The sequence below is a fragment of the Guillardia theta genome (genome assembly GCF_000315625.1).
Source record: "Guillardia theta CCMP2712 unplaced genomic scaffold GUITHscaffold_212, whole genome shotgun sequence".
NCBI classification, from domain to species: Eukaryota; class Cryptophyceae; order Pyrenomonadales; family Geminigeraceae; genus Guillardia; species Guillardia theta.
The window spans coordinates 24,997-40,185 of NW_005434464.1; the positions used below are offsets into that span (position 1 = coordinate 24,997).

The 15,189-nt window shown below is 44.7% G+C and overlaps 7 protein-coding genes across 7 annotated transcripts; 4 read left to right on the plus strand and 3 right to left on the minus strand.

Annotated features, from left to right (window-relative positions):
- Positions 1-2,614: 2,614 nt before the first annotated feature.
- GUITHDRAFT_121084 (hypothetical protein) lies at positions 2,615-3,124 on the plus strand (the record flags this gene model as incomplete). Its single annotated transcript, XM_005819653.1, has 2 exons — positions 2,615-2,665; positions 2,900-3,124. 2 exons carry the CDS (start codon positions 2,615-2,617, stop codon positions 3,122-3,124), a joined length of 276 nt encoding a protein of 91 aa, XP_005819710.1.
- A 2,615-nt stretch (positions 3,125-5,739) lies between these two features.
- GUITHDRAFT_121085 (hypothetical protein) lies at positions 5,740-6,612 on the minus strand (the record flags this gene model as incomplete). The annotated part of the gene is made up of 7 exons (XM_005819654.1): positions 5,740-5,842; positions 5,888-5,932; positions 5,986-6,053; positions 6,099-6,144; positions 6,198-6,241; positions 6,284-6,439; positions 6,526-6,612. 7 exons carry the CDS (start codon positions 6,610-6,612, stop codon positions 5,740-5,742), a joined length of 549 nt encoding a protein of 182 aa, XP_005819711.1.
- Positions 6,613-6,847: 235 nt separating this feature from the next.
- Positions 6,848-8,823, plus strand: GUITHDRAFT_160318 (hypothetical protein; the record flags this gene model as incomplete). The annotated part of the gene is made up of 9 exons (XM_005819655.1): positions 6,848-6,856; positions 7,181-7,275; positions 7,319-7,850; positions 7,899-7,976; positions 8,028-8,135; positions 8,182-8,238; positions 8,291-8,364; positions 8,415-8,607; positions 8,738-8,823. The coding sequence occupies 8 exons, from the start codon at positions 6,848-6,850 to the stop codon at positions 8,572-8,574; spliced, it is 1,113 nt and encodes a 370-aa protein (XP_005819712.1). The 3' UTR covers positions 8,575-8,607; positions 8,738-8,823.
- Positions 8,824-8,825: 2 nt separating this feature from the next.
- GUITHDRAFT_121087 (hypothetical protein) lies at positions 8,826-9,336 on the minus strand (the record flags this gene model as incomplete). Its single annotated transcript, XM_005819656.1, has 2 exons — positions 8,826-9,245; positions 9,292-9,336. The coding sequence occupies 2 exons, from the start codon at positions 9,334-9,336 to the stop codon at positions 8,826-8,828; spliced, it is 465 nt and encodes a 154-aa protein (XP_005819713.1).
- A 1,841-nt stretch (positions 9,337-11,177) lies between these two features.
- On the plus strand, positions 11,178-12,203 carry GUITHDRAFT_82077 (hypothetical protein; the record flags this gene model as incomplete). Its single annotated transcript, XM_005819657.1, has 1 exon — positions 11,178-12,203. A coding segment is annotated over one exon (1,026 nt), but the record flags the coding sequence as incomplete, so codon positions are not given.
- A 997-nt stretch (positions 12,204-13,200) lies between these two features.
- On the minus strand, positions 13,201-13,728 carry GUITHDRAFT_121089 (hypothetical protein; the record flags this gene model as incomplete). Its single annotated transcript, XM_005819658.1, has 1 exon — positions 13,201-13,728. One exon carries the CDS (start codon positions 13,726-13,728, stop codon positions 13,201-13,203), a length of 528 nt encoding a protein of 175 aa, XP_005819715.1.
- A 370-nt stretch (positions 13,729-14,098) lies between these two features.
- GUITHDRAFT_121090 (hypothetical protein) lies at positions 14,099-14,904 on the plus strand (the record flags this gene model as incomplete). The annotated part of the gene is made up of 3 exons (XM_005819659.1): positions 14,099-14,131; positions 14,565-14,624; positions 14,716-14,904. The coding sequence occupies 3 exons, from the start codon at positions 14,099-14,101 to the stop codon at positions 14,902-14,904; spliced, it is 282 nt and encodes a 93-aa protein (XP_005819716.1).
- Between the last annotated feature and the right edge of the window lie 285 nt (positions 14,905-15,189).

A 15,189-nucleotide genomic window follows, 5' to 3' on the forward strand; every position in this document is an offset into this window, starting at 1 on the left:
TTATTATAAATGTCTTGTGACAATAGATATCAAAATTTATATCAGTATGTCGGCACTACTAATAACACAACTCTCACGCCTATTTTTAATAAAATAAATTCAAATATCAATGTCTTGTATAGCAATGTAGATATCCTTAATCATCAGACATCCGAACTATTTCAGAAGACTAATGATCTAGAAATTATCACCATTGAAACAAGTAATAACTTGATAGAAACTAATGATTTACTACTTATTACTAGTAATAATTTAATTGAAACAAGCAATATATTATTTAACACATCAAATTTTGTTCTAGATCTGCAATCTCTTATCAAATATAATGCTGATACCAATGAAACCATTATAACAAACAACAATAAAAATATATTATATGTCAAATATCAGACTAACCCTAATAAATATATCATTAAATTCACACTTGAAAACGGCTCGTTTATTACAATTCAACAGATTAAACAACAATTAGATGATTTAAACAACAATGCTGCCGCGCAAGAAACCGCAAATGCTGCCCAATCCTTAGAAGATTTGGACGATACGGCTGAAAATGGTTTTAATTTATTCAATGGGTTGGGCGAAATTGTTAAGGGGGGTCTTGCAATTGGAACGGGCTTCATTGGGGGATTGATAGCGTCAGGAACAAGCACATCAAAAGCCGACGGTTTATTTATTCTCTCGTGGATTAATGTTTTAAGATTATCATTAGGTGTTGTTATTTCTGTTCTTGAAGATGAGGTTATAAATACTAAATTACAAGGTAGAGTCATTAAAATATATTCTAGGAATCTCACAGATGGTCACAAGCTTGATTTAGTCCCTAATCAGGCATTTATATATGACGACACTTATAAAACGCTTGTTATTGATGGACAAGAACAAACAGTTTTAGACGAAAGAAATATTGTTTTTCAAGGTGAAGAAGTTATAACATTAGGCAATGAATTAACACAAGATGAATTAAATGAATTTGTATTTGGTAGCAATTATGCACTGCAAACATTAAAGCAATATAAAACAATATTCAAAGGTAAAACTCTTTTTATTGATGATATTGTTGTCCCTAATATCTATGACAAAAATGAGATAGATGATATAATTGATAATACATCGAACATATTATATAATCACATATACGATGAGTCAAATGTACTATTTGATCATATATTGACTGAGTCCAATATACTATTCAACAAAATATATGAAGAATCAAATGTATTATATAATCACATAAGAACAAAACATACAGCTAGCACACTCATAAACGATATCAGCCCTAACTTTATAGGCAATCTTTATTTCAATGACAATCAAGAATGGGAAATATCAAGAGATTTTTACACAAAACAGCAGGGATTAGATACATTTCTATCATATCAAAATCTGGCAAGCTCAAACTTCCTAAAAACGGATGTCTATGCAAATTATCTCAATAGCTCTAATTTCCTAAAAACTGATGCCTACACAAATTTTATCAATAGCTCAAATTATGTCAATCAAACCCAAATGGCAAATCAATTTGCTCTAATTGGCGAATCATTCACAACAAAAAAGCTTACTGTTACGGGTCCTGATAGTCTATATATAGCCGATATCTTCCTTAAATTACAGGGAAATCAATTGATACCACCAAATCTTATTAAAAATCAATTGAATGATACATACACAGTCACTTATGATAATTGGGACTTTTGGAGTGGTGGTTCTCCCTATGAAACAGTGCCAACATATCCAGCACAAGATAGGGAATGGGTAAGGTATTCTTTCGCTAATAGAACAACTGCCATCCCAGACAATTTTTATATCGAATGTTTTGACATTAGTTTTACGAATAAATTCTCTATCTATTTTTATTATCAATTTATACCTAGTACAAATTTTATGAACCGCAAATATTACAGCGGCAAATACAATCTTTTCAATTACTATTTAGGTGGTTTAACGACCGAGAATATACCTAATAATAGAGGGTTTATTTGTTATCTAGATTATCAAATAACACAAGATGGCTCGCTAAATATTACCAACATATCTCTTGATTTAGTGTTTGAGATATTTTATAAGAATAATAACAACGTTTTGAGCTATGAGAAGAAGACCATAAATATAAATGATTTTGCTTATGTTTATCAAAATATTGGAGGTCCTGTTTTTAGTGTTCAAAATAGTCGCATCGCTGAACTAAATTTTTATTGCTTTGTTCTACGTGAAGATGGAACCATATTTTATACAATACGCAATCAATTTGAATTGAAGATTGAGGGGACAACGCAAATAACAAATTTTAAAGAGTTATATAATGTCAATGATAATAATCATTTTAGAATAATAGACCACGAGCAAGGGCCAACAGGTCAAGAGGCTATAAATTATTCTAATAAACTTGATTTAATAGCAATAAGCAAATCTATATCTTGGACACTTGAGACCATAAATCTATTTTGGACTGAGAACAAGTATTCTGATGCTATCAATCAGATATTTAACAACGATTTATCGGCAAAGATTAGCGGTAAATTAGAGGTTGATTTTATAGATATTAAAAGGGGTAATCTTAGCGTTATAGATTTGAGCACGCAAACGGTTGTAGCTCAAAACATGTCTGTGCAAAATGTTGATATATCAACAGTTGCCACAAGCCTTATCACAAGTGGTGGAGTTGGTAGGAGGAGTTTATCTCTAGGAGGAACAACGGCAGTCACAAAGGTGACTGATATATATGATGACCAAAATAGAACCGGAATTGTTAAGATAGCATATGATAATACAACACAACAAAACATATCAACAATAGAAAATTTTCAATTAAACTTTACAAATACAAAAGACGGGAATGTTTCAATTACATTAGATAATTATAATGATGTTAACATTGCCTTGCCTGATGGTATAGCAGGGCCACAAGGCGCAACAGGACCGCAAGGAGCAACAGGACCGCAACTTGACTGAGGAGCAACAGGACCACAAGGCGCAACAGGACCGCAAGGAGCAACAGGACCGCAAGGAGCAACAGGACCACAAGGAGCAACAGGACCACAAGGAGCAACAGGACCACAAGGAGCAACAGGACCACAAGGCGCAACAGGACCACAAGGCGCAACAGGGCCCCAAGGCGCAATAGGACCCCAAGGCGCAACAGGAGCACAAGGACCAGCAGGCACAAACTGCCCTGAGATTGTCTTTTTAGATAGTCAAAATAATGAGCTTTTAAGATTTGGCGATTCAATCGTTTCAACTCAAAGCGTTATATTGCCTAGCACAGGCGTAGAATCATATAACTTTGACCCTGCGCAATTCATAGTCAATCAAACAAATGATGTGTCAATATATGACCACATTCAAATAGAGACATATAATCAAACAAATACAGCTTTATATTTAACGTTATCAAATAGAACTGTATCAATTAATTTCCAAGATAAGTTCTATGATAATGTTATAATAAATACCGATGCTTATAATTTTCAATATTCTAGCAGTGGTACTAGTTATTTAAACCCTAGTATCGAATATACTGGTCCAATTCCTGATATAGCTTGGTACAAATTTGATGATTCTTTGGCTGATACTTTATCCCTAAAACCTGATGTACAAATAGCTTATGGCGGTCATTCATTTGCGTCTCATACAGTAAAAACAAATAAAAAAAGTCTCTCTCTCGATACTATTAATATTGATGGGTTGGCATATACAAAATGGAATAATGGATATGCTAATTATGGCAATGACCCTATTAATTCTGTTGGTGTAGCGATTAACATTTCTAATTCTTGGAATAATTCAGAGGACAGATTTGCTGTTGAATATATAGGATATTTTTATACAAATGATTTGTCTGGTGTGTTCACATTTTATACGAACAGTGATGATGAAAGCTATCTTTGGGTCACTGTAGGAGATACAGAAACATTAGTCGTTAATAATGGTGGAACTCATGGCACACAAGAGCGGTCAGGAACTATCTTTTTAGAAAGAGCATATCAATATCATCGAATAAGAATAAGATTCAGTGAAAACACTGGAGGGAGTTCATTGACTGTGTCTTTCTCACATCCATTCAAGACAAAGACAACTGTAGGTTTAGGTTTTTATTACAATGTTTTAAATACAATTGTAAAATTGCCATCAATAGATTATAATGGTTTTTTTACGTGTTCTTTTTGGTTGTATATCAAAAGCTATGATGCTTATAACGGTAATACTATCATCGATTTAAACAGTGGTATAAATATAAATAGTGGTGGGGCTTATGGTATCAGAATATATATAATTTCAGGACAAATAGCCGTAGAAGTTAATTATTCGACATCTGCTGTATCATATTTTTACTATAATTTAAATAGGTGGGACCATTACACAATAACAATTGGAGGCGCTGGTATCATTTTATATCAAAATGGAATTCCTTTTCAAACAAATATACCAACATCATATTTACAAAGTATGACTTGGTATAAATCTTTACTTGGAAACATCTATCCATCAAAGGGTAATTTTCAAAGTTTGCAATCGTACTATCAAGATTTAAGATTTTTTAATAGAGAATTGACTCAGAATGAAGTAAGAGATATAATTGGATATAATGGTGTTGGTTCATTGAGCGTTAAAGAGACAATTCTTCCATATACTAATGCCGAGATTGAAAATAAGATTGATAACAAGATAGATAATATTGTTATTCCAACAGGTTATTCAGATATAAACACAGCAGCCTACCTTGATTCTATAAACAATGCTTTGATAAGTGACATTCCGACATCATTTGATTATGATACTCAAATAACTGGAAAGCCTGATTTATTTGTCGGAAGATACTGACATTCAATACTATTGAATGTCAGTATCTTCCGACACTGTGCAACTTCCATGTTGGCAGTGACACTCGGACGGCGCCGCGGGCGTGACTCATGATCGGACGCCGCCGGCGCCGGGCCTCGGAAGGGTGGCCTGAGCCACCAGATACCGTACGCCGATATCGCTCATCATCTCACCCCATCCTCGTCCTGGCACGTCTCCGTTGACTGACGCTTTTGTAACGGGGTAGTCAGTTGATACCTTTGCTCTGTCTCTTGCGCATCATTTTTTTGCGGACAGTCCTTTTGAGAGACTCCCGAAACAACTTTTTACAAGAGTTTTTCTTGCTTTGTTTGCGTGCGCATGTTTTGTTTGTTTTGCTGCACTGGGCCGTGCCAGACGCGGGAGGAAAGTGGGGTATGAGGGCATTCCGAGAGATTCGGATTTAAACAATCATTCGTAGCAGTGCCACGAAGAACTGAAAGCTCTTCTAGCAGATACCTTTCACAATCCTGTCTCAAGCAGCACCTCTGCTTAGTTTGCCGCAGCCTTGTCTCGTCGCGTTTGACCTTCCTGGCAGTTTCAACAGATGTTCCGAGTTCTCAGTACGGGCTTGAAGGATCACAGAGACCTGCCGAGCGTGACAGAGAATAAAACTCATCATTCGGAGTCATCTTTCCATGTAGTGACTTCAGCAGCCGTGCGGTATTCTCAAGCCCAAATATCGAGCAGGTTCGCAAACACTGTAGCGACCAGACCTGAAGCAGTGGTCGTAGTGCGTACGTGGAGGTTTTCTTCTTCGAGTCAGCAGCTTTGCCAGTATATCCCCTTCTCCGCCGAGCCACCTGAGACAGCAAGAAGTTGACTGCTTCCGAATCCTCACTTGAAACCTCCAAGTCGTGAAGCTGCAGTGACACCCCGTCAGCTCATTGTATAGCCGTGCTACTCGTCCGTGGTCGCTTTCACATCGGGTCTTTCAGCTTTGATTGCATCCTTTCGACGCACTCGGCTGGCATGCTGACTAAGACGAAGAGCGTTCGCTAATCTGCCATCAGCGTAAGAGACGAGGAGGAATCGGACGATTTCATACTCAGCTTTCTGTATCGCTCTCTCCGCTTTATCCATAATCTGATTGCTGTAACTTGTATCAGCAATGTCTTATCAGATCCATTTCACTCCCACACTCACGGAGTCTCTTTTGCTGTGTGCTGCCGCATAGCTCGGATCCACATGTTTGCATCCCCACTGCTCTTTGCCTGCTATGCAGTCATTGGTCTACCTTCACATCCTTCGAGAATGACCTGCATGATATAATGCCGTCCAGAAGCTGTTCGCACTTGGAAAGAACTACAACAAGTATCATGAGCAGTGCAGGACAACAGGGAGCATGTGGTTGTTACTTCGATTGTTCTGTGTTCCTCCATCTCGCACCATCCGACACCACCTGCGAGCAACGTCATCTGCAGCCTCGCGAGCGCCACCATACAGCTTCCTCCAGGTGGATCGACTGGCCGGGCTTGGGGGAATCAGGGGACTCAAAGAGCCACAATCTGTCCTCCTTCAGGACGCACCATCTCCTCATGCCGGACCCGTCAGGCATCTCCCGCACAAGCAAGTATCCTCGAGACTGTCCAAGACCGACCTGAAGACACCACGGCATGTCAGGAGAGATCAGGTCCTTCCTTTATGCTTCCATGCTGCTCAACTCGGACAAAAGCTCGTCAGTACCTGAGTCAGAGTGAGCGCCGGACCAGCATCATTGTGATGCCGCTTCAGAAGCTCTCTGGACTCTCCTCCCGATCCGAAGAGTTGCATGCTTGCCAGAACTACAGCGGGACCTTGAGACCTGTGTGGACTAGGAGTGACCATGACGCAGGGACGCAAGTGTAAATGCAAAGGAATAGAATCTCCAACCAAAGAGAAGAACAAGGAAGAGAACAGATGCGAAGCCATCAATGAATCCGCTTGTTACTGGTAGCCTCGTTTTCCTCCCTCCCCCTACCCCCCCTCCCTCGCCCTCGCCCTCGCCTTCCCTTCCTCTCAATGCATGATGTGCTTTGTTCGCTAGAAACAGATTTAAATGTATTTAGAATTAAAACTACTTGTAGCTATGAGGTACACCATATCCTCAGATTTGGTACTATAATATAACTATATACAACTGAGCTCTCTAATGCTAAAATGTCGGTTCAATTTTAAATCATAGTATGAGTACCGGCTCTCCTCTAGTCCCCAAGTGGAGGATCTGCATGGCGCCCAATCAATGCGCGTGCGTGAGGTCCTGACACTGTCGCTGTGCTGCTGGACTTGTCTTGATCTAGCTTCCTCCTTCTCCCCTGTCATGTCTGTGCAGCCAGACTTTCCCTCTCCTTCCTCGTCTCAGAAGGTCGTCATATGCGGAGCCGGTGTCGTCGGCTCCTCCGTCGCCTACTTTCTTTCCAAACGAGGTGTCCCTGCCGCCATTGTCGACCGAGCTGGGCATGCATCGACTTGATGTCTTGGCGAACTGACTTGCAAGCAGGGTTGCGCCGGCAGCAAGTGGCAAGGCCGGAGGCTTTCTTGCAAAGGATTGGAACGATGGGACTCCAATCGGTCCCCTTGCTTCTTTGAGCTTCAGCTTGCACGAAGAGCTTGCGCAGACGCTTGGGCTGGACAGCTACCGACGTCTCAGCTGCCATCAAGTGGCTGTGAGTGGACCATCTGGCTCAGAGCCCAAGAGAGTGGACGGCGTTGAATGGGTCGATATTGGAGTGCAGGGGCATGCAGTGATGGGGACGGAGAAGACCATCGCGCAAGTTCACCCGAAGCAGCTGACAGAGGCTTTGATGAAGTCGGCTCTGGATCATGGGTGCTCGTTTCACGTTGGAGTTGTACAAGAGATCAAGACGGAACTCCGCGGTGACTCGAAACATGTTGCAGGAGTCATTGTCGACTCTCAGTTTGTCCCTTGCGAGAAAGTTGTTATTGCGATGGGGCCCTGGAGCTCGCAGTGCACGCAGGGATTGAAGTTACCGCCTATGCTTGGCCAGAAATATCACAGCGTATTGATGCAGGTCCTTGAGCTCGACTCGTACAGCCGCCTGTTGACTGCTTCCCACCAGAATGAACGAGAGCTTTCGCAAGCGATTTTTTTTCATGGTCTTGGTGACCCTGAAGTGTACCCGAGGCCCAAGGGGGAGGTGGGATGCTTTTGAATGGTCAGCTTGATGGGTCTAAAGTCTTCCCTCAAGGTCTATGTCACTGGGTTCCCAGATACTCCAGTGGCTGTCGAGGACCTTCCTGGGCAGGAAGTGGTACGCCCGGACGTTGTAAACAGACTGACAGAGACGATGAAACTTGTGCACAAATAGAACTGATGATTACTCAGGAGTTACATGCTTTCAGGTCTCGACCGAACTCGGCCGGGCTGAAGTGACGAGGTATCAAGCTTGCTATCTCCCGGTTACTTGGCTTGTCCGATCATGGTTGCATCTGATCTTGGCCTTGCGATCAGATATCAGTTGACGGTTTGCCACTGATCGGAAAGCTTGAAGAGGTGGAGGGAGTTTACATAGCAACAGGGCACGGGTGGGTGGTGCAAGTTTGTTGGGTGACTATGGGGTTGACATAGTGCACAGGTGCTGGGGGATCCTCAACGGCCCAGCTACAGGCCTTGTGATGAGCGAGCTGATCGTCGACGGCGTAGCCAAGTCCGTTGACATCAGCCCATTCGACCCCAACCGCTTCAAAGTCTTCGATGACATGCATAGAGTTGGTTCGTCGGCTGATAGCTGTTAAGACCCTGTACACGTTCTAGAGGGCAACAAAGAGGTACCGCTGCCTTGTATCATGACAGATAGAATCAAATTGTGTTGAGAGTGAGCACTGCGCATTACCGCTGTGTAGGATGTTCATTATCAATTTGTATGTTCATTTTCAGGATGATAACGATCATTTTCAGGACTAGAACCTTACTTCGTTCAGAAAAGATATTTTGGAATACCCCCTATGCATATCTCCTTTGTCGCAATAAAAAGAGATCTCAATAATCAAGCTAACACAGCTTTTCCTCCAGCATCCCCGATTTGTTTGATGAATTTTTCTCCATCAGCCTTGGTGACCTTGGCCAAAAGAACTGAAGGAACCTTCTCGACCATGTCTTTGCTTTCCTTAAGCCCCAGTCCTGTGATGGCACGGATCTCCTTAATCACCTTCAGCTTATCCGCAGCATTGAAAGATTCAAGTTTGAGCTCGAAATCAGTCTTTTCCTGCGCTGGAGCCGCTGCTGCTGCTGGGGCAGCTGCAGGTGCAGGTGCAGCTGCTGGAGCTGCACCCATTGGGTAGCCAGCGCCAGGCATACCCATGCCCATCATGCCATCTGGAACTCCAAGCTCCTTCTTCAAAATATCCATGAGATCCTTGCTTTCAAGCATGTTGAGAGAGAGGATTTGCTTTGCCAAGTCCACAATCTGAAGGATACATTTAGACGAACCAAACTAGCAACAGATAAATCACCTTCTGTGGAGGTTCCTTGTCGAGGGTAGCCATCAGATCGGGCATCTTCTTCTCAGAATCATCGAAAGAGGGCCTAGTACTGTGGATGGAGCGCCTGGTGGCAGAAGAAAAAGCAGCTCTGGTGCAAGAAAGCGTCGTCAACAAGGAGACCACAAAGATTCCCCAAAAAACACCAACCTTCTTTCTACATGCGACAAGCAGGCAGAAGCGCCGCGCAAGAGATGCCTTGCTCGTCCACCAAACATACTATTAATTTCCTGCGCAGGATATGTTAGAAGAGCCTTCACTGATTAAAGACAGCAGGTATTGGAAGTGTATGCAACGACAACGTTATAAAGATCAGTTCACACTCTATTACGAGATGATAGACATATCTTGCTTGCAAGCATCAAACCGGGAGAGATTCTTTGGCTGAACGAAATAGTACTGTCTTAACTTTGTCGTCTACTATTTTCAGAAGACAAGAGAAAGTGAGCAAGCCAGAAGGGATCACAATCAACAGAGTGAACCTCAGAAACCATATCAAAATAATCAAGATCCTAGCAGGGGTACTTCAGGGAGCATCAGCATGCTCACAATGATACTGTTTCAGGACATGCGCACGAGAGTTGCGGATATTCAACTTGAGAAATCGAATAGTCAAGAAAGCAGTGGACAAGCACGGGAAACAGAGACAAGAAGAAAACTGAGCGTTATCTTCATGACGTCACTGGGGGCCATGCTCGCATAATCTAGGAGGAGAACGAGGAGAGTGGAAAAATCGTGCATGCCTGCAGCCGACGAGGACGCAGCGGCAGGCGCGTGAGGGCAACAGGTGAATGCCCTCGGCGGAAAACGTCATTGAATATATATTTTTCAATACTTGATGCAAATCTTTGGATAGTATTTGAAATTTAAAAACAAATAAATAGAAAACTGCCAAATATATTCAGAGCCATAGATCTTGCGAACTTTGTGGATTTCGGGGTACCTCTCCCCTCGAACACTCTTCTGAAACAGTATTGAATATAGAGAAGGTATTATGTTAATCTATATATCATGGTACAGTTTCATGGGTGTCTTATCACCCCCGTAGAACGTAAGCCGACAACCCACCCCACCTTTTTGAGCGCATGCTCACGTCACCCACCGGTACTAACATCAGGATATCGTGCAGGTCAGGTGGGTGGGTGCTCAACCCCTATCTTGTATAACCCCGAATGGAAAAGGTATTTAGACCGGTACAGCATAGATCCAGATTCGTCCCATCTAATTTTCAAATTTGGTCATAATTTTTGAATGTCTCTCTATCAAATTTACGGCTTGAGATCTGTTTTGAAAAATCCCCGTCATAACCGTCACCGTTACGGGAGAAGGGGCGCAAGAGTCATTGTAACGGTTGAAATAAAAACATGTCTCAAACCTTCGAGCCTGCCTCGGGGCTTCCCCGAGTTCACTGAAGATCTGAGGCGAACCCGGAGGATCTTTCCACGACACCAATCGCCCCATGGCAGGAGGAGCCGCGCATTGCTTTGCAGATAGAGAGAATGAGAAGAGGGTGGAAGAAGGTAGGAGGGTGAAGCAATGATTTTATACAAAGATGAGGACAAGGACAAGAGCATGATGAGGGAGAAGGTCACAGTACTATCAGTACCATCAAGGATAGGACATTCGAGTCTCCGTGCTACAAATGATGTAGAAAGATATGATCCCCATGTTTTTTTCATCTACGATGCCTGCGATCGGAAGATATTTTTCTGCAAATTTTTTTACCTTTCATGTTTTCTGACTGGTATTGTTGCAGAGATAAGATGAAGGAGGAGGGGAGGGAGGAGGGAGGTACAAAGGAGCTGGTCGTCAATGTCAGCTCCTGTCAATATCAAATTATCAGAACGTGTGCAGAGAAGATGGGTTGGCGACATATAGAAGATTCACTTTATACATCTGATGATCGCGCACATTATCAACTGTATTGGTCTGATCGATCTATAACGAGAACACGGATGAAAAAGCTTGCATGTGAACAAACAGCGAACCATTTCCCCGGCATGGTTTGTCTGACATCCAAAAGCCAACTCGCAGCAAACCTTGCAAAGATGCAGAGAGTTTGCCCTGAGGAATATGATTTCGTTCCGAGGACCTGGGTGCTCCCTGACGAGTACGCAGCCTTCCGACAAGATTTCAAGAAGATGAGAAGCCAAGAGAACGACGAGATGATGTTCATCGTGAAACCAGAGAGAGGATGCCAGGGCAAGGACATCTTTCTGACCAAAACTGCGGACGAAGAAGCCATCGAAAGTGCTTTCTGGAACCTTGGAGACGCGCTCGTTGTGCAAGAGTACATTCAAGATCCTCTCCTCGCAGACGGCCACAAGTTCGACCTCCGACTGTACGTGCTGGTCACATGCTGTGATCCCCTTAGAATCTACCTCTACAAGGATGGCCTTGTACGATTCTGTACTGAGCCGTATGAGATAGCGAACCAAGCGAACAAGGATTGGCACTACATGCATCTGACTAACTACTCTCTGAACAAGAACAACACCCTCCGATTCCTAGAGAGCAAAGACCCGCAGGACGCGAAGCAGGGATCGAAGCGAAGGCTCTCTATCTTCTTCGAGCATCTTAGGGAAGGCGGTCACGACGTTGATGCCTTATGGCTCCGGCTAGAGGAGCTCACAGTGAAGGCGCTGATAGCCGTTCAGCCACTTCTCGCTCACTTCCATCAGATGTGCAGACCCTCCGACAAGTTTGGGGACAGAAGCTTCGAGCTACTTGGCATGGACGTTCTGGTGGACAGAAACTTGAAGCCATGGCTGCTCGAGTTTAACCACTCTCCCTCCTTTCACTGTGAGCACGTGGTAGACCAGCTCGTCAAGGAGCCGCTGGTCTCCGACACGTTTCGCATTCTCAACGCAAAGCTGGAATATAGGAAGAGGATGAAAATGAGACGCGAGGATGTTTCGGATGAAGAGATGAGTGGAGATGACTACCAAATCCTTCATAAGATGCAGCGAGCGATGGGTGGACACGAGGAGTCGTCCGACTTGATTCGAGCGAGTGTGAAGGAGTTCGATATGGACCGCCCACGCTTCGAACCCCCTTTCACCGAGAGGTACATGTGGGTGGGCAGGAGCGAGGAAGAGACGAAGGACTGGCAGCAAGCGGAGGAGGAAAATGACCTGCGGAACAGCGGCAACTTTGTCAGATGCTTCCCTCCTGCCAGGGAAGGCAATGAGACGCTGGAACTCAAATTTGAGCAGCTGTCCAAGGTAGCGCATCAGTGCCACCAAAAGCTGCTGGCAAGAGAACAAGAGAATCTTTCCGACATCGACGAGAATGAGATGTTTCTGAGTGACTCTTCTGACTGCGATTCTGTTGCTGCCCTTCATCCCTTGCAAGAGGATGTAAAGGAGGACGACACCAGCGAAGGGAGGAACAGGAAGGAAGATGCTTCTGCAGACGCTCTACAGGGCTGGAAATTGTTCTTCATGAGGAACGTGTCCTTCTTCTTCACCATTGGGATTCCGTTCCCTCCTTTGATGATCCTTTTCTTTCTCGTGGTTAGAAATCTCAAGCTCGTGGACCAAGAAGCCGTCCTTTGGTGCGGAGTCAGCAAGGTGGTGCTCTGGTTTCAGATCCCGCTGGCAGCGCTCGTTCTATTCGCGTACTTGTACATGGAGTACCTAACGGCAGAGATCATGAGCGGAAAGAACAGCATTCCCTTCGATGAGTACATCGAGAAGCTGCGCAGAGAGGAGGGGGCGAAAGCCCAACAGCCTCCTCCAACCTCCCATTACTGCGGGGGCAAATTTTCATGATGTAAAGATTGTATAATCAGGAAGGACTTGAAATTGTACGGGTCTAGGAATGAGTATCGATGTACGAGTCTAGGAATGGGTATCTATATACGAGTCTAGGAATGGGTATCTATGTGGTCTGTTTGTGCTTCATCTGGCGAACCTGCGGGCGCTTGTGAGTACGATGGAAGAGGATGAGGGGGAGCAAGGAGGGGGGAGAGAGAACCTTGGCTTCGATGTCCCTCACGAGCTCGAACTTGGAGAATGAAACGAGCGCATTGATTGCCGCTCTTCTCACCTTTTCATCTGTCTCGTTTCCTGCGATGTCAGCTATGCAGATGGTGGTGCGAAGGTCATTCTCCTCAGCTATGGCTGCCAGTGCTTGAATACCCGCGATCCGCAGCTCGGGCGAGTGCTTGAAGCTCGGCTCAACAGGGCGCATGGATCGGTAGTGGAGGCCATGCACCTTCGGGTGAGGGTAGGAAGCGTCTCCTGGGTTCGTCGGATCCTTTCTGCAGTGTCCATTAAGTTGAGCGACGATTGCTTGGATGACAGTCCTGTCTCCCCTGCGAGCCACGTGGACGAGGAGGTCCAGAGCGGCAAGTCGGACGTGCAAGTCGCTGTCTTGCAGGTGGATAATCGCCTTCGACACCACCATTGGCTGCCCAATGGGCGCGCGTGCCTTGAGATCCTGCATGGCTCTCACCCGCCTAGCTGGTTCGGGATCTTCTGTGGTTGTAAGACCCTTGAGGAGGCTGCCTGAAATGTCTGGCCGGCCTTCACAGATTCCTTCAACTTCCCTTCTCATCCAGTCCTCTTGCCTTCTCGTCTCTTCATGTTTCCTCTCTCGCCCTTCCTGACTCTCTCCTCCTCTCCCCCCTCCCTCCTCTCCTCTCCCTCGACTTCTCCTGCTCTCTCCAGCTACCCCTGCTCTAATCGCTGTCTTGTGCATCATGTCCGTTGAACTCCGTTTTCCCTTCTTTCTTTCTTTTTTTCTTTTACGCATTCTTTTTTTCCGAAAGGGCATCATGATCTCTCCGCCGCTCTTCGCGCTCTTCTCGGTAGGTCTGAGGGAGGGAGGAAGAGAGTATGCGAGGATGGCGCGAAAAATTCCTCCTCTCGCTCCTCTCGCTACAGTCATGCTCCTCCCACAACGACGCTCCTTCTCCTCCTTCCAACCCCAACACCTCGTTACTTCTTCACTGACTTTACTTCCTCCTCCTCACTTCCTTTCTTCTCTTGTCTATTCATCTCTGGTGTGCCCTCTCTTCTATATTTTCCCACTGGTGTCTGCACGTTTCTTATCACCATATCTCACCATATCTCATCCTACCATATGTTATGATCGTGTCTCACTCAATTACTCGCACGAGCACTTGTCAAGATCCTTTATCGTGTTTCATCACGATCAAGGGAGTGCTTCATCGTTCTTTTTGATTGTTTGCATGTCAATCCACTGCATTCAAAACCTCGTTGTGCTGACTGTCTCCCCAGTTCACTCAGCAGCGTGACGCCGTCTATCCCAATGTGCCGGGAGCTTACTACTGGACTGAGGTCTACTCTCTACCCCCTGCCCCTGCCCCTGCCCTTGCTCCCTTTCATCCTAGGGCTCATCGTTCTCATCTTCCTGACCTTGGAGCTGCAGGACAACTTCTACAACGGTCCCATGAGAGGATGGGGCAGAGATACACAGCACGAGGCAGGCATCCCTATCGATGCAAAGGCCGTCCAGCCAAACTCTGTGTACAACGACTACGGCGTGCCAATGATTGGAGCCTTTGCTCCTGTCAACACCTACGTCTACGAGCCGAACTGGCACCCTGACGCTATCTGAGGATTCTTGCTCCAGCAAGCAGAGGAATGAAGTTGCTACGTGTGAACACTCTTAGACACAAGGCGGCCTCGACTCGATGGTCTTTAACGACAAGCACCCAAACATGCTCCGCTGCCATGGCACTTAAAGATGCCTGCTCTCAATCCGATGCTTCACCACAGCCCGACCTTCACTATGCTCCATTGCCTTCCAACCATCCTTCACATGACCTAGCTTCATTGGCCACGAAGTGCATGAGCGATAACGTGGCAGAGAGCTCCAAACACAACATTTCTATTTACATCT